This window comes from Ciconia boyciana, chromosome 3 (assembly GCF_034638445.1).
Source record: "Ciconia boyciana chromosome 3, ASM3463844v1, whole genome shotgun sequence".
NCBI lineage: Eukaryota > Metazoa > Chordata > Aves > Ciconiiformes > Ciconiidae > Ciconia > Ciconia boyciana.
The window spans coordinates 2,725,463-2,745,880 of record NC_132936.1 but is presented as its reverse complement, the minus strand read 5'-3'; the positions used below and the strand labels follow the sequence as shown (position 1 = coordinate 2,745,880).

Here is a 20,418-nt window from a genome sequence, read left to right as displayed (position 1 = left end):
TTCAGTGGTAGGGAGGAGAACCAGCAATATCCAAACTGTAATCCCAGCTGTCAAATAAATTCTTCTGGAACTTGGGGCAAAATCATGGTGTTTTCTCCTCTTTAAAATGGGGTATCAATAGTTACCACACCATGATGTCGCAATTTTTAAAAATGATTATTATTTACAGAAAGGAAATTATAAACATTTATCAGTCTTCCAACAACCTTTAAGTGATGAACTTGTGAAATTTAAAATTTAAAATGTGTTATTATGCATTTTTAAATTAAGATGACAGGTGGCAAACACTGAGGGGCACAGAAAAGCCAGGATGTGGTAAAATCCTACGGTTATTTAAAGGAATGCATTAATTTACAACAAACGTCAGGCAAATATTGTGATGTGTGCACACTCTAAGGGCCTCTCAGTAATCTTTACCATGGTAAGAAATACAAAGTCCTGACTTCTGGAGTTTTAGGCACTTCATTAGTATTTGGATGAACTTTGCGTTTTAAAGTTTACTAGAGTTTAAGTGTCACTGGGGAAAACAGAATTTATGGTTTTAACAGCTAAGGGATGTTAAATGGTCAACAGGAGAGCTTGCCATTTAATCCACTTGGCTGCTAATGCCTAATTACGCTTCACAGAGGAGCCCAGCTAGATTACTGAGAAATGTAATTTTTAAGGACTCTAAACAAAGATCTTTAAATTTTAATAACCAATTTATTTCTCTTTTCAAAGTATTTTGGATAACAAACAGAAGAAAAACATAGTTTGGGAGTCTACACAACACTTCATCTCAGTATTCAGGTCCTGTATCTGACTGACAAAGAATTATCTGTGCTCGGCAGCAGTTTAAAAATATTTTATAACAGTCACAGAGCAGCCTCTCATCAGCTAGAGCTAGCAAAGTTGGTTCCACCAAATCTGCTGGCGATGACCTATAAAAAGGGCTTTAATACCCATCAGAAGCAGAGCGGCTGGGAATGCCTCTGCCAGGTATCTGTCGTACTGGGCCACAGCCAAGTATGCTAGGGACTCATTCCAGGACACTCAGTTGCTATTACACTCCAGCAGCAGCCTTTATAGAGGGAGACCTACCTACTTCTCCCAAACGAGTCAATTAAAAGCGATCTGCCCACCCCAGATGCTGGGTGTAGCACAGAACATGGCTCATATCAAAACCAGAACCAAGTAAGTGAACTGTTCAAGTCCACTGGTGCCAAGCACACACAGCCCTGAAGGGTTTTGGCCAACACTGACACCTGAAGGAAAATTGGGAAGGGGATGCAATACCTGTCAGGAAGGTGTGTGAAGGAAGGGTCACCAACTTTAGGGTAGGTGAGGGCTCAGAGTGCGGGAAGGGGTATTCTTTTGCTAGAGAATTTAAAAAAGAAGTTGCTGTCAAGGGTTAAAAATAACCAAGAAAAATAGAGAATAGGCAAGAGTTAAAATGCAAAAAGAAAAAAAGAAAAAAAAAAAAGACAGATAATATGTAAACAATCCAAATAGTGGCACATTGTTGTAGAACAATATGGAACATGGAATATGGCCAAATAAACGTCAAACTTTATTTAACCAAATCCTTTCCCCCCACCCTTCACCCTTTGTCTGTCAGTGTCTTAGGGACTGATCCTGAGACGCTCCTGAAAGGTACTCCCACAGACAGAGGGAGCTCAGCACCTTATAGGAGGGTGCTCAGTGTCTTGCTGGGCAAGATTGACAAAAGGGGTTATAGAGTGTACGGGGCAGGGGCTTACTGCTGTACTTCTCTGGGTGCCAGATAAGCAACTCACAGTAGCTGTAGCACAGGCTATAATGGAGATATTTCTTGCAGAAAGAAATAATAGGTGTAAGAGGAACACACATGCCTAGTTTTGCAGGGAAGCATGTTGGTGCCTGATATATAGGAGCAACTGTTAAAGACCTGTACATCCTTTCTTGAGGGTGGATAACTAGAATGGTGCCATGGGTAAGGAGAGCGCAAGTTATGCATGGTGCACTGGGTGAGTTAACACTCTCCTAACATTTTTCATACATTGCGTGTGGCGTGAATGGTGTAACTTGCTTGTTTGGAGCAGATCCTCCTGTCTTCTTCTACCTTCTCTGCTTCTCTGCCTCCCTCTGAACATCTTCCCTCCTCCTCCCCATTGCGTACTTGCCAAGTGTCCTGTTGTATGACAATAAATCCATGTGGGTGAATACTGGTTGCTCAACACATTCAAATAGGGGAGCTGTGCTCTTCCACTTTCCCCATTACAATTACATAAAAGCAAAACAAAAACAAGAGAGATCTGATTTGCGAGAGGTAGAGGGCCTCTTCATGTGCCGCGTGAACTCTCCCTTTTTGGGCCACGAGGCTCAGCCATGATGCTTACCTGCTCTGAGTAGTCATTGCCATCAACGTCGTCACTGTTGGAATGACCTCCTGGACTCTGTACATCTATTCCATGGCTCTCCAGGATTGCTGCTTCTTCGAAAAAAGCAAATGGATCCCTAATTTATCTGATGCATTAGAGTAATTAAAAGTAACCACTTTTTTTCAAGAAGTTAGAATAACTGGAAGAACAGAGTTAGTTCTTAGCCTCTTCCTCTTCACTCTCCAGTATTTGGGAAGGTAGGACATGTACAGATACTGGTTTGCCTGAAACCCTTCCCTGCCAACTAACAGACTTGTTTGCAAGTAAGAATCCTTGTTTTCTAGCCCGTCCTATTGGAAATTAGCTTAATTTCTAATGCACTTGAATGGCAAAGGCATTCCCTGTAGATCTTCCCACATAGTTTGGACTGGCAGGACTTGAGGGGGGCAGGGAACGTCTGAAAATAGATGGAGAAATTTTTTAAAGCACTTAAGGGATTTAAAACCACACATATCTTCAACTTCCAGAAGTATCCATGCATCTAAAGCTCCCTTTGGTTCTTTTTTATCTCCTTCCAACCTTCCTCCCCATGCAGATCAGATACAGCTATAATTCCACCCATGCTGGACTAATTTTGCTTTGTTCCCCCTCGCCCTTCAACAGGTTTCACTTTAAAAAAAAATAAGTTTAGGTTAAATTTCAGTAACACACCACATGCTGCAAAAAGAAATTTTTCTTATTCACAAATATGGCAAAAAGAAGCAGATAGCAAAAGGGCGTAACAATTGACATCTGCAAAAATACTGGTAACAGGCAGGTCTGGATCTCTGTTCATCTGTGTATTGCAAACACAATTCTGCATAGTAGCTAAGCAGGTGCATAAAATTTTGCATGCATTGCAAAAGTTTGTTGAATCCTGGCTACTAATGTGAGTTTATTCTCATTAGAATGTCTTATGTTTATTCACATTAGAAGGTCTACTTCTTACGAGTTCAGAGTCACTTCTAATTTCCTTAGGCTCAGCTACTCATTGCTCAAAGAACCTGCAGGCCTAACTCTGAAGTGACTTTTGTTTTATCCTGATCGTCAAGAAAAATTATTACTTTGTTCCAGCCACTTGTCACTGTGCAACCCCTTGGAAAGCAATAAGGAGCACAGCTGTAAGCAGAATGAGAAGTTGGCTTGCAGAGCCTTTGGTCCTAGTGGCTGTATCTGAGATGTAAACCAACTCATCTGAACTCTTAGATCCCTGGGGGCTCTCAGGGATGGCAGTAAGAAAGACACCCCCAGGTTTTGGCTGAAAGAACAAGCACATTTCAGTGGAACACAGACGCACGGAAACTTACAACCAGATAAAAGCTCTTCACAACAGCCACTTTTCATTTAAACAGCATGCTAAGGCTGTGAACTTGCAATCGTCTCAATTTCCCTTATTTCCAATGCAGATACCTTGAGGTTTTATTTTAGCTTTTATTTTGGATACCCAAAGGAGCCCGAGCATAGGGAAATATGATTCTCCTTCCGCCAACAGAATTCTCACTTTGGTTTTAAAAACTGATCTTCCAGTAAAACTTCATAACTGCATCATTTTTCCTGCACTGATGATGGAATTCCATAAATTAAATTCCTACCCATATTTTAGAAAAAACCTGGAACAGCAAAAGACTAAATTTTAACAATTGCTCCACATTTCTATTAAGAATGTCAGAACCTCTAGTAATTTCATTAATACAATCTTATGTATTTTCCGTCTCTCCTGAGCAAGTGTACATACTAAACCTTGAAAGCAGGCTCTCTGATACATTACCGATATTGGCTCTTCTCTTGATTTCCTTTCTTCTGTTGGCAAACCAATTGTACACTTTAAGGGAGGTGACTCGCTCCAAATCTGATAACTTTTTTCCTATGAAAGTAACAGGAAAAAAAAAAATACAGCATCATTACTTGCTGGGTTCCAGAGGTAGGCAAAAGACCCTTACACATGTGATAAACCCCTGAAATATAGACAGCACTGAAAAGTTATTATAACTGAGAATAAAGTGAATTTTATATGAATCAAAGTACTGTGCCCAGATGCTATGGTAATAAATGCCAAATATCTCTCTAAAAACAAAGTAGCCTTTTTTCTTTTTTTAAAATCCGAAATACAGAAATTTCTTTGCAGCTTCCATCAACTAAATCCAGAGCCGTGGGACAATAGAGGGCTGCTTTTCTAGTTCAAGAACAAAACTGAGATTCAAAAAAACTCCAATTCACAGCCCTGCCACAAATCGCATACCCTTGGGCTAGTTCTCTTACTATGTGCCGCGAGGATATAGTTCAATGACATGTTTTCTTCAGCAGCAAAATGAACGAAGAGTTTTTTGTGTCGTCCCCTCCAATCTGCTTTCCTTCCTCTCCACCACCAGCTGCTATCATGCTCCCGCAGCACTAATCACACCCTCTCAATTGTGCCAGGACACTTGCAATCTTTTGGGAGAAGGCGGGGATGCTGGGAAGAAGTCACTGGAGTTTTACACTTAAACCAGCAAATAAAATCCCAACAACCACCAGCCAGCTACAGGAGACAATCCCTTCTCCTCATCACCAGCGTAAAAGAGGGAAGACTGGAGGGATTCAGCATTGCAGCGACGGCACGGAAACCTCTTCAGCTGGCCTTGACCCTATTCAACATAGCTGCATCCTCAGTCCTCTGCAGGCTAGATGGGGATGAGACTCCCCTGCTTCAGATTGTTTCTCAAAGTTTATTTATTCAGCATATGAAACATTCATGTAATCGCAGCAATCTGCAAACTTAAGTAAGTAAGGAGAGATGAAACAAGTGAAAGAAAGAAAAATCTGGAAATAGGTAGCTACGCCGTTTCCTAATGCTTTGCATCAGTACTACTCACAGTATTTAACTGATCCTGAGACACAGTGTTTAAGGAGTTTGTTCAAAGTTGCTAAACCAACCAGCAGCACAGCCAGGAATAAAATCCTAACCTCCTCAGTGCTCTACCCGCTAGATCATTCTGCTTCCACAACAAAAAGGCAAGAGGCAACACATAAAAGTTGCAACAAGGGAAATTTTGACTAGGTATTAGGAAAAAGTATTTTGCCATGAGAGTGCTCAACACTGTGAACAGGGGCCCAGAGGTGGGAAAACCTCCGGGCTTGGAGATATTCAAAACTGAATGAGGTAAAGCCCTGAGCAACCTAATCGAAGCTGGTCCTGCCTGACCAGATGATCTGCAGAGGTCACTTCCAGCCTAAATTGCTCTATGATTCTGTGCTATCTGTGACTGTCCCAGTGTTCAGGAGTCATGCCTTAGCTTTCTTTTGCATTAATTTTTATTCTGGTTATATAAAATCTAAATATATCCAAAACACAAGTTCTGAAAACTACGTAAATGTTTGGTTAGCAAAACTAAGCAAAGGCAGGTGTGTCCACTAATACTACACTGAATATTAATGCTCCTCTCCCATATATGACTTCTCCAGGAACAAGGAAAAATGCAACTTGTTGACCCAAATACAAGGTCCTCCATTAACACACCGATTCTAATACAAGACCTCTGTCTAGAAGCTGTAAAGAAAACTGAAAGATGGGAAAGCTGTGCTCCTTCATCCTCCGAGGACCTGCTGTATGATGTCCAGCAAGCCTCAGTCTGTGAACCTAAGATTTCCCATCTGTAAAATGGAACCAGTAAAACCCACTTTCATGGGGTGTAATAAAATTCTCAGATCACTACTGCGTGCTTATAGAAGTCCTTTGAAATAACTGAACGTAAAGAATGAAAACCTTTCAGACACGTTTATTTTCTTAGCAATGCCATTTACAAAGCTGTACAAGCGAAATGTTCAGATGCACAACTTGTACTTCATATCTCAACTGGTAGGAATTTAAGTTTCAGACATCAGCATTTAGGTTTGAAAATTGCATTGACTGTCATGTTCATCCAAGTATGGCAGCTCTGAACAACATGAGTTATAGAATGCTCAAGAAGAAACCTACTACTAGTTGAGAGCACTACATTTACTAGTAATAGCCATAAAATGATATTTGCTGAATTTAGCAGGAGATGTTGAAATCTAATTGCAATTGCCTTTGGAAAGGACACCACGATCAGCTCCTCACCTGGCTTTTGTATAACTGCATTACAGGCGTTTGCAATTTCTTCTCTCTTTGCCTCGTCTGGATATTGATTCTCATTGAAGTAACTGCGAGGGGGGGGAAAAGAAAGAAAAAGAGGTTTTTTTCAGAAACCAGAGCATGAATGCTCCAAAGCAGCTTCACTAAAAGGTGTCAACTGCTAGTTTATGCATCACTCTTACAGAGGTAACACAGACGCAGTAAATTTTATGTAAACCTGTATATGCATAAGGTAATATCAGCATGCGCTCATATCCACATAGAGTGGATAAAACTTCCCAAATACCTCAGATAAATGAATATTATCTCAACATTCGCAGTGTCACCTCGGCATTCGGAATATTGTACTAGGAGATACCACAAAGTGGGCAATGCCATGAACACCAGAGTTCAGACTGTCAAGTGAAGCGTCATGTCAGAAGACATCATAGGCCATGCCTCTGCCTTTTTTTATTACAATTTACTTATTTTTTTCCCCTGACATACTCCGAGCTTAGGCAGCAACCTACAAATGAAGGAGCTGTTCAATATTTATTTTGATCCCTGGGTTAATATACACACACACATACATACATACTTGTATATATATTACACACAAACGCACACAAATATTGCATACTTCAGACAGATATGGTATGAAGATTGTACAGACAAAATTACACAGTAATACAGTAAGATTTCTAGAGTCAGACTAGTAGGTTTTTTTTTCTTAAATCACAATTTAAAAATTTTAAATCTTCCCCAGAACAACATATTAGGTATAGCATATTTTAACAGTATTTTTTCTGAATAATTGTGATTTTATTGTACTTTATATGCAGTAAACATCCTATAAAAGTTAAACTGCTTTCTCTTTTACTTCATTTAAGTGCTTTAGAAATTTTAATGAACTGATTTACATTCTACAGAGCTTAGCGGATTTGCATTAAAAACAACAAAAAGTCCTGTTTACTTCAATGGACTCTGATAAGCATGCCACAAGCCGGGACTACTACATTTTTTCTGCAGATTGTCCATAATACATAATCCTAAGAATTCTTTGATCGACTTTGATCAGCAGCAGGTTCAGCTCTTGGACAGCTGCTCTGTATTTGAAAATAAGGTATTTCCTTTAATTGTAGATCATTTGGTAGTAGGAGAGTTAGGCATATTTAGGCAATCATTACTTTCCATGGTCATATTTCTCCTCTGGTGGATCGGCCCCAGCACAGTTACTTTCTATGGAAACCTGGATTCTGTTCCATACAGCAACTGTTTCTGTCCAACCTTCTTTTGAATAAGTGGTACTAATGCAGATCTCACCATTTCACTTCCCGTTTAGATCGACTCACTGTAAATACAAATTTTGAACATTCAGTTTGAATTCTAGCTACTACTTCTTCATCCCATTGTTCACAGTGTTATTTACTGTTGCAGCCATGCCCACAAACTGAGTCCTGTTCCAAAGCTGCTACTCGTTGACTAAGAGAAATCACACATTAGCACAGCCAGTCGCACTGTTAATGTACTTCCACTTGATTTGCTAGCTTAGAGAGCAAATGAAACCACAGAAATAGCTCCATCTTCACTAAGTGAAGTGCAGACTACGTCTATACTACCAATTTGGGCTTTGGAGGCAATCACATTTACATGTAAACATCCCACTACTTCTTCCCTGGACCTCTGAGTTGTTCTTATGAAGTAAATCCAGAGAGAATGACCATAACTGCAATTCCCACTATGTTTGATCCTACTCTGAAAAAACAGGTGAGATTCTGCCATTAGATCTGAAGAAGAGGACACCTGATTACGCTTACTGGGAAGCTTCAAGTACGTAGCAGTGTCAGCTCTGGCACTGCCACCAGCAGGAACGATTCCCGAATTACCAGCAAGAGATTTTCTGTTCTTTTTTCTCCCCCTCCCAGCAATACACCCAGTCTCCGGGCATGGTATTTTTTTAAAGTGTATTCTTTCCTCTTCCAGACATATCATCCTTTCTATTATAGCCTTTGAAGTGCTAAGTGTGTCTATCTTAACTTGCAACTTTCTGTTCAAAGGGGTCGTGTCCTGTACAAAGGTTTTTTTGGAGAATGGAGAGCTTGGAAAACAGACCAGAAAATGTTTTTTCTAGTAGTTAGTGATGGAGGCAGAAGCTCAGGATCCCAGTCCAACTGCCTTATGACAGTGTCTCAGCTCTCCCACCTACAAGATAGAGCACTCCGCTCCCTGCCCAGAGCCAAGAACTATTTCCTCTCTTAAGTGCCATAAGACAAAGGAACGTCAAGACATCACAGCTGAAAACTGCCGTACTATTATTTACATGGATATATTGTATGACCTGGAGTCCTAATCAGGAATCCAGGTCATCACTATGTGTACAAAAATTAACTCGGCAAATTTTGGTAGCCATAACAGCTATTTTATGGGCTCCCTTTGCTAAACATTATTTTGTTTATAGACACTTGTCAAAAGTCAAGAACAAACGCCACAAAAGAAACCCCATATAATTAGAAAACCTGATGGATCTACATGGTACTAAAACCAGAAGGTGAAACCCTGGTATCATGCGAGATTATGGATCTAGATATCTGTGGTCACAAAACTGCTAGACAATACCTAATTTCACGGAAGAAATGACAAAAGATGTAAAATTAAGAAGTGGTGTATACTTGAACTGCCCATTCTTATGTTGATGCAAGAACCTGAGACACCAATTAATGAAGACAACACAACACATGAGCCACCAGTGATCCTTCTGTTGGCACGTAACTAAACACTATCGTTGGAGCAAGCCACTGACTGCCATACGCTTTTGCTGGCTCCAATAAAAAAGCTCACATTTTCTAATAATATCAAAAATTAGGCTCAAGTTTACAATTCTCTGGGATAACAGGAAATCTCCCTGCAATGGAGCTAACTTTCAGAACTGGACAATGAATGAGACATCTCTTCTGGCAAACGGGGAAGTCTTCTTTGTGTAGTTCAATCATTTTTGTGATTTAGAAAAACTCACTGCTGAAAGAGTAATTCTTACCTTAATACATTTTACAACTGAATAAGCTATAAACATTTTTATTTGATTGGATCAAAACATATTTTTCATCATTCTGAAACATTTTCTTTAAATTCTAACACAAATTTCTTATCTTTTAATGTAAATGTCTAAAAGTTTCTACAAGAAAAGTGATTCCCACTTGAAAATCTGAAATTCTTTTCATCCTGAAACCCTGTTTTATGAAAAAAACCACCAAAAATTTGAGAAGTTTTCAGGCAGCTCTCCTGGTAAATAAGACATTTTCGTGGAGATCACAAAGCGCAGTGGGTACCAGAGGGGAGCTGGAAGGGCACTACAGGAGTAGTTAAACTTGGTTTCTGTAGTTGACACAGTAATTTTAGAACCTGCCTCTCCTTCCACCTGCTGGCTTATTCCTTATCCACATTAATGACGTGCCTCCTCCTTCCCCCACACATTCAAGCTGCCTATAAACTTGTCCAAACCTCAACTCGTGCTCCCCAAAACTGTACCTTCTCCTCAACTTCTCCTGATAATATTCTTCTCCATCACCATATTCTGCTTTTAACCTTTGACACAGTGCAAGCTGGTTTTAGCAGAGAAGAGATCATACTCCGAAGTTTTCAGTCTTAAAGGAAAAGGTCTCATAGGGACAGGTAACCAAAAACATACAACAACTGTGGGAGCTGATTTTCATCCTCTAAATTCTCCGTATACACATCCTACCAACACATTCATGTTTCATTCCCATCACTTATTTCAAGGTCTTAGCAGGACTGGTGGGTGATATACCATGACACAAAGCACAACATTTAAAGCCTCCCAACATTTCTGGAAAGTAGGTGAGAATAACTGAGTTTTCAAGATAGAGAAGCCATGGAAAAAAATTCAAGACTTCATCATTGACCGTTTTGGTTTGCTCATGGAGAAGCTGTGAAAACACTGTGAATTTTTTTACTACAGTTCTTCTTGCAAGCAGGAAATTAATTAATCTGCCTCCAGTTCTGTTTCCTATCAGCCAGGTATAGCCTTGCTAAGGGACAGGGAAAGAACACAGGATGTCTGAATTTCTCTTCACAGCTACAAGCCACAGGCTGTTCACAATCTGAAAAGTTCCTGAAAACTACAGATGAAAAGTATGAAGCAATATGAACTTAAAGGGGGGGGGGGAGAGAGAAAAAAAGAAAAAGAAAAAGAGCAGGCACAAGTAAATCCTGCAAAGGCACACTGCTTTCTAGACAAAGGGCAGCTGTCAGCTGAATACCTTCAATGAAGAAACCAAATGATCTCTTTTGTAGAAAATGACAGTGGAGGATTAAAATGAAAAGTGGCCAAATAATTTACATGAGATGAGAATCCGTATGATGGTAAAGAATGTAGATATCCTTGAAGCGGTTTCATTTCAATAACACTGAAGCCTAGAAAAATTGCAGATTCAGAGAAACCCTCTTTCTTTCAGGGATAATGTGCTTAGGACAATGACGGAGAGAGAATCCATCTCAGCCCCCGGCTCTGTAATGGAAGTAAACGCATTCCCCCCCACTCTTTACCAAGGTGCCCCTATCTGAATTCCTGCAATAGCTGCCAATCTTTTTTTGCTCGGCTGTACGGCTTCTGTTATCCAGGCTTAGATATCAGGTGCATTAAGCAATGCCTCAGTAGTGTTCCTGATAATCCACAGTGGAAGTTTTGCTGCTTCGTATCAGCTTTGCAGCTGCCAGGGAAGTGTTTGAAACGACCCAACCTACGGAGCAGCGGAAGGACGGCCAGGTTTGGTGCTTTTTCATAGGGCTGGATGTCAGACACAAACAGATAAAAACCCAGCATTGCTCAAAAGACCCCGAGCTGGGGAAAGGCTCAGTTTACGGCATGACGTAACGGTTAAAGCTTCAAAGCGTGGAAGGGATTCAAAGCAGAGAGGCTCAAATGTGTTGCAGGGTAACAATTCACCGTGGGTCAGCTGTTACAGCAGAATTACACACGCTCAAGGTGAGGTCATTCAGGTATGTGTACATCAGGGCAATCTCACTGAAAGAAGGATAATTTACCTTGCAATTAACGGGAGGTAAGAATATGCAGATGGATATTTACTGAAGAACAGCGGACATGCTGCAAGTTCACTCCCTCACTTAACTTTCCGTTTGCATCTCTGGGTTCCCACTTCCATCAATGCGGGAAGCACCTGAGAGTGAAATATCCCAGCACTCTTGTCGGGGCTCTAACTCCTCCACCAAAGACCATCTTCCCCGAGACTCAGGCTGCAGTCCAGCTTAACGCAATTTAAGCACAGACTGAAAGGAATGATCCTACCCTCTCCTTCATTCCCTTTTTGCGGGAAAGGTTTTCTGCCCGACTGCTTCTCTGGTCCAGCTTTCCACACGTGCCAAGAGCAGTGGTTGCGCAGCCAAGGGAGGCGGGCAGGAGACGGCTGAAACACGCAGCTGGGACTGGTTCCTTCAATGGCAGCTCACACGCATCCTCTCCAACTAAAAGCAAAGCCTGAGTAATGGGCTCGGCGACTGGCCCAGGGACATATGGAAAAAAAGAACTGCTCGTGGAAAATGGGCCAGCTCCCATCTGACCCCTGTTGATGAGCAGAAGATCTTGCTGCCACCAAGGACTGAGCTCCCTGCCAGAGGCTCCCTGCCTCTGGTGTCTCAAAATACACGAGAGTGCAAGCTGCTCTTTTGTCTTCGATAAGACTGCCTGTAATTTCAGCTCCCTATCTAGTTTCCCTTCGAACAGTACTTCTGCTTTCCACTGACAAGTTACATAAAACACTCGAATATAGTTACCTACTTTATCTCTCATTAGTATATTTATCAACGTAGTATCACCCAGTAGCAAGAGGTCATTGTTTCAGTCTTTGTGGCTTTTAACAGAACTCTTATTCAGGCTGTCAAATCAATGGAAATATTTCTGAAGTTAGACTGTCATCTGTGCCTGAGATCTTATCACTGCGTGGCATGGGACAGACTGTCAGAGAAGTGACATTCAAAGCATAATCTCATCGGAAAGTGTAATGACTAGTTTATTTCCCAGTAAATACTGGCCAAGAATATCACTAATGCCATTTTCAGCGAGGTCAACAGATGACACCACCCATTTTATCTACTGATATTTCTACAGATTCTATAGTAACGACATGTGTGTCAACTAAAGAGTGCACCCCACAATATCTAGTAAAGTCGTTTCTATTCTAGACAGCAAAATTGAAGCTCAAAGATATCCTCTCCACAGATAAACTCGGATGGAGCTGAGAATTACACTGAAGACCCCATCTTCTCTTTCCCCCAGAACTGCAAAACTTAACCACCAGTTTAGTTGCTACACGAAACATCTGGTGAGCCACTTTTGCACTTGAGATCAGCCACGGATGAGAACTGCAGCTCTCTGGATGCGACCAGATGAACTTCAATTTAGACATTCCTACAGTGTCAGCTCAACTAGACCTTCCATCCAGGCAAAAGACAAATTAAAAAAAACAATCCCAAACCCAAACCCAGAAAAAACACCGATGAATACGATTGCTCCAGCTCTCTACTGTCTTCCCTACAGCTCTATCATTTAGCTAGGGGCTCTCATAGGTCTATGGATTTTACGGACTGAAGAAACCATTGTAGCACTCCAGCTTGACCTCTTCTACAGCACTGACCAGGGGTTTCTCAGCAATTCTGGCATTAAGCCTACCTCTTCTGTTCGACCTACAGAGATATCCAGTCCCAACATAAAAATTTGGGATTTTATCCAACACAGAATCTACCATAACTTTAAATGAGCTTTGGAACCAAACTGTAAAAATCCTCATTCTTTAAAAATCTGCATCTCATTCCTAGCTTGAGCTTTCAACCCGAGGGTATTGCCATACTCTGTCTAGAGAGAGAACAGTTTTTAAGTCTCTCACTGTAAGAGACATTTCAGTCTTGTACTTCTTTTCATGGAAGTGCAAACCTGGAGAAGAGATCTCAACAGGACTAGACCACTTACAGCATCAGACATACACAAATCGTAATTATTTTGCTCGTCAGTATGTGTTTGTGTACATTAAATTGCATAGTCACTTCAGTACACACGAAAAAAACTCATACAATAGAGCTGACTCTCTATTCTGGTTTTACAAATCAGTGCCTAAACTCCGAGACAGTCATTTTACTGATGTCTCTTAGCAGGAATCTACTCTGCAATGTAGATTAAAATGCCAAAAATACACCTTGCACTGGAGTATGTAAAACCGTATGACCTTCAAAGCTACTGTAACATCATCAAGTTTCTAATTTTTTAAAAATCATTTTGCCAGTATTTTGACAGCGGTCTCAAGCACCAACACAATCCTATCAAGATATTAATGTTATCCTAAAATTTGTTTTAAACCAGAATTAATTGATAATAGCTCTGAAAGCCTCATACTTGCAAAATATAATCTATGCCTCCTAATCTATAGCACCCTACTGTCGAGATAATGAACAATTAAAAAAAGAATAGTTAAGACATCGGAGGTGGCGATTTACTCTTCCTTATAATTGGATTTGGTGATAAGAATATTTTTGAAATTACACAACAGCTCTCTTCTGAGGAGAAAGGTTTGGAGTTTTTAGCAATTTGAAACACATAGGTGCTTTCTGCTTAAGGCACCTTGAAGACTGCGACAGCAGACTATGGCTACAATTTTATGACTATCCTCAAGCTTAATGGTATCGCAGGCTCCCAAAACTAACATAGCTAACTAAATTGTTCACAAAACAAAAGGGGGAAAAAAAAAAGATGGAAAATTTTCGAAGCCAGCAAGTAGCTAACACATCAAGACATGATAAAGTGAGAATTGTTCTGTAATATTTCAACAACAGGTTGGTGTGCGCATACAGCACCTTCAAAGCTCTTCCTAACAAGGCATCTAAGCATGAATAATAGTATCTCTTGTTCTCCTTTATTTACTTGCAATATTTAAATTGAGATCTACACACTACAGGGATATTTATGTGTATTAAATCCTCTGGACTTAACTGATTGATAAACAAGACCTTTATGAAGACAACTGTGAAACAAACACCTCATCTACATTTTTTAACTTTCTACAGGAGATGAGTTATTAAAGTTACATCCTCTGGATTTAGCTAGTTCTCACAAAGCAAGCCAAGCTAAGGCAGGATCAGTCCATGGATGAAACATCTCTAAGAAGTTATGAGACCCTGCAGAAATCAGCCCTGGGACTTCAGTAAGAACCCACCCACTCCTAAGGGCTGTTTTGCTGCTTGGTGACCCACCTTTCCAACCAGATGTACTGTAATCAACACTGTGGTTATTAGAGATACTACTTGCAAGACAGCAGAGGATTCCAAGGTTTTATTTGGCAACACAAATAAATAGCAAAATGTATGACTTGGATTTTACATTACTGAACCCAAAACATCATTCTCTGCTCTCTCGAAGAAAATACTGAACTCGTCAAGAGTCAGAACTCAGTTTTCTGCTCATTTAAAGTAAGATATTTCTAGCAGAATAGCATATCTTTGCCTCAAAATTTATACTTTAATGGGAAGTTCAGCACTGGATCACAAAAAAATGTACGTACAGAATGTTAAGCGTAAGCAGCAAGGTCCCTCAAGTTGTTATTAGTTTAGCCTCAGTAAGGTCATGTTTTTCAAAATTTTATAGTGGTCCCGGCTATGAAGCTTGAAGTCTCACTTTGTCCTAAGCCTCCAGGAGAGGAAAAGTACCAAACATGAGATTTGTGATAAAGCTTAGTATGAGCTGACAACTTCCAACATAATCACTAGCATTTCCCCTCAAAGATCCGCAAGTTTTTATTTTCAATTCCCAGTATTAGACCAGACTCAGGTCCGCTCAGCTTAGAAGTGCACAGACAGCCACCATTGCTGCTGCATTTCCAGAAAATAAAAATTGATTAAACTAATGAAAGGATCCTACAGGATTCAAAAGATGAGATAAGGCCAATTCTTGCAGGATATCCAGTGCCTGAAGTCAAAAGGCTCAGGATCAAAGCTCCTGACTTTGGGGTCAGTACATATATTTTTCCTAATGCCCAGTATCTTCAAGATCTGGACCAGCACTATTACTGTATTAAGTGCTGTACAGACACAAAGCAGAAAAAGTTATTTGGTTTTTTTTACTATCAATCTATTCCCTGCCTTGCAACCTAAATGCAATGCAACAGATGGATATAAGCACATGAGAACAAGAAATAATGAATCAGCACGGGCCAGCATGCTAGTTGATTAAGCTACTATGGTGCCAAGACCAGCTCCATGAGGTTCTTTGTAGACATCACAGCAAAGAAGGTTTAAGAAAAGTTTTAAGCAATGAGGTAGCTTTGTGGATCCTTGAAGAGTACCACTTCTCAAGTCTGGCAGCAGCAACATCTTTTTATTTATTTTCTACAGATTATTCAATGACCATTCACCATCCATGGGGAAAGGAAATAGCTGAGTTTATTATCCAACTTTTAATTTATTTTTTTTTTTGCCTATAGGATTGTGAATAACTTCCCTGGAAATAATAAGCTCCAAGGACTCAAAAGTATTACTTCATTAAAAAACATCCATCATGCTTTGTATTTCAAGAACACTTTCTATAACCAGATCATAAACCCCTTAAAAGTATTCTGAAATTGTGTAGTTTAACCTTATTCTTTAATATTATTAGAAGAATTAAGAGGTAGAAGAACAGCAAAGTTAAGAGATACAGACACAAGAAACCAGCTGCAGAGCTGTGAAATGAATCCGCAGCTCCTTACTCTGAGATTTGTGCTCCCTGTCACGAGCCATGTTTTTTGCCATGTGCTTCCTCTTAAATGTCATTGCCACTCCACCTCAGAAAAGCCAAGTTCCCTGGGCACAGTCTCATCTCTTCAGGAAGCACAACTAAAACGTACCGGTAGTAACGCTCCAAAAGCAACTGAGGAGTAGTTGACTGTATGTCCTATGTCTAGAAAAATAAATTCTTATTATTTTTGGACTTCAGTAAAGCATTTGATACAGTGACAAATGGGAAATTATTCTTAATTTTGGAAAAGACAAAGGTTAGTATAATTATAAGATAGGGCAGAAAGGAAACATATAACTAAGAACTGGACTGAAAATTTAAAATAATGGCTTGGAAGATGGCTATCAGTGATATTCCTCAAGTACCATCTTTGGACTATCTTAAGAATGAAAACACTTAATGATCTTGACACAAAGTCTGAACATGGTAATGAAACCTGCTGATGACAAAGTCAGAAGCCATGTCAATACAGGGAATTGGAGTATCATAAAAAGTAATAGACAAACCTAAGGGCACAAACTAAAAAGAAATTTAACAGCGCAGTATGCAAGGTCATACACTTTGGGAACAACAACAACAACTCATATACACAAAAAGATCATCAGCTGGAAGTAATAGATTGTTGTCTGTTAAGTCACTGTAGTATGACTAAAAGACACAATGCAACAAAACCACGAAAAAGGCAAAGCCTGATATAGCTGAGGATGCCGGCTATTTCCAAGCCAGAAAGAAAAGCGTTAAAATACTTGGACGAGACCTCGCCTGGACTATGTACAATCCTGGCCTCCCACCTTCAAGAAAGATGAATTTTAAATTGAACATCTCAGAGGGCAATCATAGGATGACAGAGGAATGGAAAGCCTATCTTGCAAGAGATACAGCATGTTTTACCTGAGCAAACCTCAAGGCAGAGATGAGGTTATGGTTTACCATAAATACATGAAGGGGACCAACACTGGAGACGAGATGGAGGTAAGGATTTATTTTAGTTAAATGATAATATTGATCCAAGAAGGATGGGTCACAAACAATCTCAGGAATTTAGATATCTAACTGCTGAAACAATAACAGTCTGCTGGGCAGCCATCTCCCAGCAGGTTTTTGTACCCTTGGCTATACTTGCTTCTAAAATAGCAAATTCAGTTTTTGAAAAGGATATAATAAAGGTTGACTGAAACAAGAGAAACTGGACATGAAACTGGAAGTCCCAGTCCAACACTCCTGTGACTAACAGAATATCAAGGAGCATTACAGAAACTGAAAGAGTGCCAGCCTATGTACATAATAAGCAACAAATCAGATGACTTTTTCTATATGTTTTGTACTTATGTACCCTATTTTCTCATTCTTTTTTCTTTATAAGGAAATCATATTAAAAAAGCTCTTTGGAACACATCCATGTCTTCTATTCTGTTGACAGAGTTCCTCACAAACAGCACAGAATTCAAAATAAATTAAAACTTATGCATGTTCCAAAGGAAAATCAAACAAAAAAAGGTCAATTGTGCTATGCTGAACTACAAAAAAAAAAAAAAGTATAGAAACGAATCTAGGATGTGGTGGTGACTTTTGTGGTTAAAGCCCATATGGTTCTCTGATAAAGCATTCTTTTTAGTCTGTTTAAAGCACTCCACAGTCTGACCAAGAGCCCATAAATACATGATACAACATACTTACAAGTTTTACTTAGGAATTTTGCTCCCTCACTTCTCCGTGTAATTACTCTGTTTATTACTTGTATAAAGACCTCACATCTGTTACTAGATGGCAGAGAATTTCCTTTCACTGAGGTAGGTTTGGACTCTGTTCAGAGACTAGCTGCAGTGAGAGTCAGCAGGAACACTTTGCATACTTCTAGAAACCAGAAATGGGCAAGTCCAACAGTGCTTTGAGCTGGATGGTGCGCACGTATATTCCATGCCAACAGCTGGCTGCATCAACGCGAGAGGTGACAAGGTGCCAACCTGATTACTAATTCCTTCCAAACACTTTCCAGATCACTCAAGAAGTTAATTTTGTAATTCACTTAAGTGGGTTTATTCCATGGATAATATTACATACAAGTCAGGTAAATCTCACTGTGAGCGATGACTATCCCTTTTAGCTGAACTTGGACCTGGAATGACCCTCCTTGGCAGTTCAGGACTGTCTAGTTCTTTCTCAGGGCTTTAAGCAGGCTGAAAAAGAGCCAAAGGGGGAAGGATCACAGCTTTATGGTCACTTGTGCTTGTCATTGCCCAGGGAGCCGTTTGCCACTGCCTGATCTGCTAAATTTCCTGGGAATCCGCTCACAAAGAGCAAGTATGCTCCCGAGCCTTGTCTCAAGCTCCTTCAGTACAGACACAGAGACAGCAGAATGTAACTGTTATACCCTTGCACCAGAGCACATCCAAAGACACATCACCTTTACATGGGCTGTAATATGATCAAGAAATTTTGTTCCAGACAGCCTACAGTCAATAGTCATTATAAAACAGCTACACAAAATGTAGACTGAATGTGCCAGGGTCCAGTCCACACAGTTTCAGTGAGAAGTATGCCATAACTTCCCCTGCCTCCTGAAATCATGTTAACAGGTAAGAAAATAACAAGGTAGCTAATTAATATGAACTTTTTGTTACTATTCGACTCTGCGTACTTTAAACAGAACAGTCATAGGAGGAAGAATACCATGAAGGATTACAGAAAGTCTAATGTTGACATAGAAGAAAGCTCAAAGAGAGATAACCCACAACACTAGACGTATACTTTTACGCTGTCCTTACAGCAAGCAGCATCTAGAGGTCTCAACATGATTGTAGAGAGCCCCCTGCACTAGGCTCTGCGTATGAACAGAATACAAGCCCTTGGCTCAGAGAAGTTGTGACCTAAAGTGATTGGCGTTAACAGTTACGTTAAATAATGTTCTGGAAAGTGAATTATTTATATTGGATACAAATAAAGCAGATAATTGTTGTGAATTTCAAAAATATCTAAACACTCCCATGATTGAACTTCATTTGCTATCTTTGCAAAAAGCGGGGTAATGCACACAGAAGAGAACAAATCCAAACTTCTCGCATACATGACTGGTTCTAAATTAGTTGTAACTGTTCAGGAAAAAGATACCTATCAATGTCGACTACTCAAAGAAAACATACTCTCAATCAATACACAAAAGGGATCAGCAAAAAACAGATGTTAGGCTGGAGGTCAGAGAACAACAGCAATCAGATTCAGCTGCCTGTATAAGCCAGAATATTCACCCTGGAAATATGGTAATCAGTTCTGCTGCTGTCCCTACACACCTACCCCGGGTCACTAAAAATTGAATGTAGAAATAGAAAAGGTCCAGAGAAGAGCGACAATGAATATTATTAGAGGCAAGGGAAGACTTGTCATCTGAGAAGAGATAAGAGAATGACTGTTTAGTTCAGAGAGGAGATAAATAAGCAGCACATTGATAGTAGTATATATAATGAATGATCACGGGAAGGTAAACGCAATGTTCTTTCTTATTCATTCTCGTGCTACTCAGGCAAAAGGGACCTCCAACTTTTTGAACACATTTTAGCATACAAAATGAAACTAGGTATAATTAGTTCTCCCAAAGTACTCTGAAGACCTTAGCAGAGTTTAGAAGGATTTACATATTTATGTGAATAAGAAGAATGCCCACAGCTGCAATACCAGGGTCTAAAAAAAAATACAGGATAGGAGATAAGAGCTTTTGTCCACAGCCGCATGGTTGATAGCCACGTGTGAACTAGGCACAGACTGGAGAGGATAAAGAGTGACAAACACCATCATCACCATCACCACCTGGGTTATGCTGAGCCTCAAAGCTTCAGTCATATGCCAGAACTCCACAGTGCCGGTGCGGTACTGGCACATATCGCAAACTCAGCCCTTGTGCCAGGGACATAAGATGGAGCTGGAAAAGGCACCCAAGGACAAAATGGCTGCTCTTAAACGAGGCTTACCTAGGCAGGTATTAAGCAGCCTATAGTTGATGGTGCTCTTCAGTCCTGCCAGGTCACACGCATGTTTTCTTAGCAGGAACTCAGGTTGAATTGAGGTTGCCCCTATACCTCCTCTCTGCAATGCCCCAACATCGCTTTACATGATGGTGACATGGTGCACGGTGACATGAAATCACTGCAAGGGCAAACAGGGCAGCTGGATGTTGCACATGT

The 20,418-nt window shown here is 40.2% G+C and overlaps 1 protein-coding gene across 16 annotated transcripts in view; it reads right to left on the bottom strand.

Moving 5' to 3' along the window:
- The window catches only part of HMBOX1 (homeobox containing 1), a 123,988-nt gene that overhangs the window by 18,182 nt on the left and 85,388 nt on the right, over window positions 1-20,418 (bottom strand). For 6 of the 16 annotated variants that reach the window (XM_072858232.1, XM_072858233.1, XM_072858235.1 and 3 more), the window contains 4 exons: window positions 6,457-6,539; window positions 4,147-4,242; window positions 2,358-2,452; window positions 2,018-2,149 (listed from right to left, as the gene is read on the bottom strand). In XM_072858232.1, the coding sequence (XP_072714333.1) occupies window positions 2,018-2,149; window positions 2,358-2,452; window positions 4,147-4,242; window positions 6,457-6,539 (406 nt within the window). Of the gene's footprint in view, window positions 1-1,275; window positions 1,357-2,017; window positions 2,150-2,357; window positions 2,453-4,146; window positions 4,243-6,456; window positions 6,540-20,418 lie in introns of all 16 variants that reach the window. The other 10 variants (XM_072858246.1, XM_072858247.1, XM_072858248.1 and 7 more) reach the window with 10 other exon arrangements.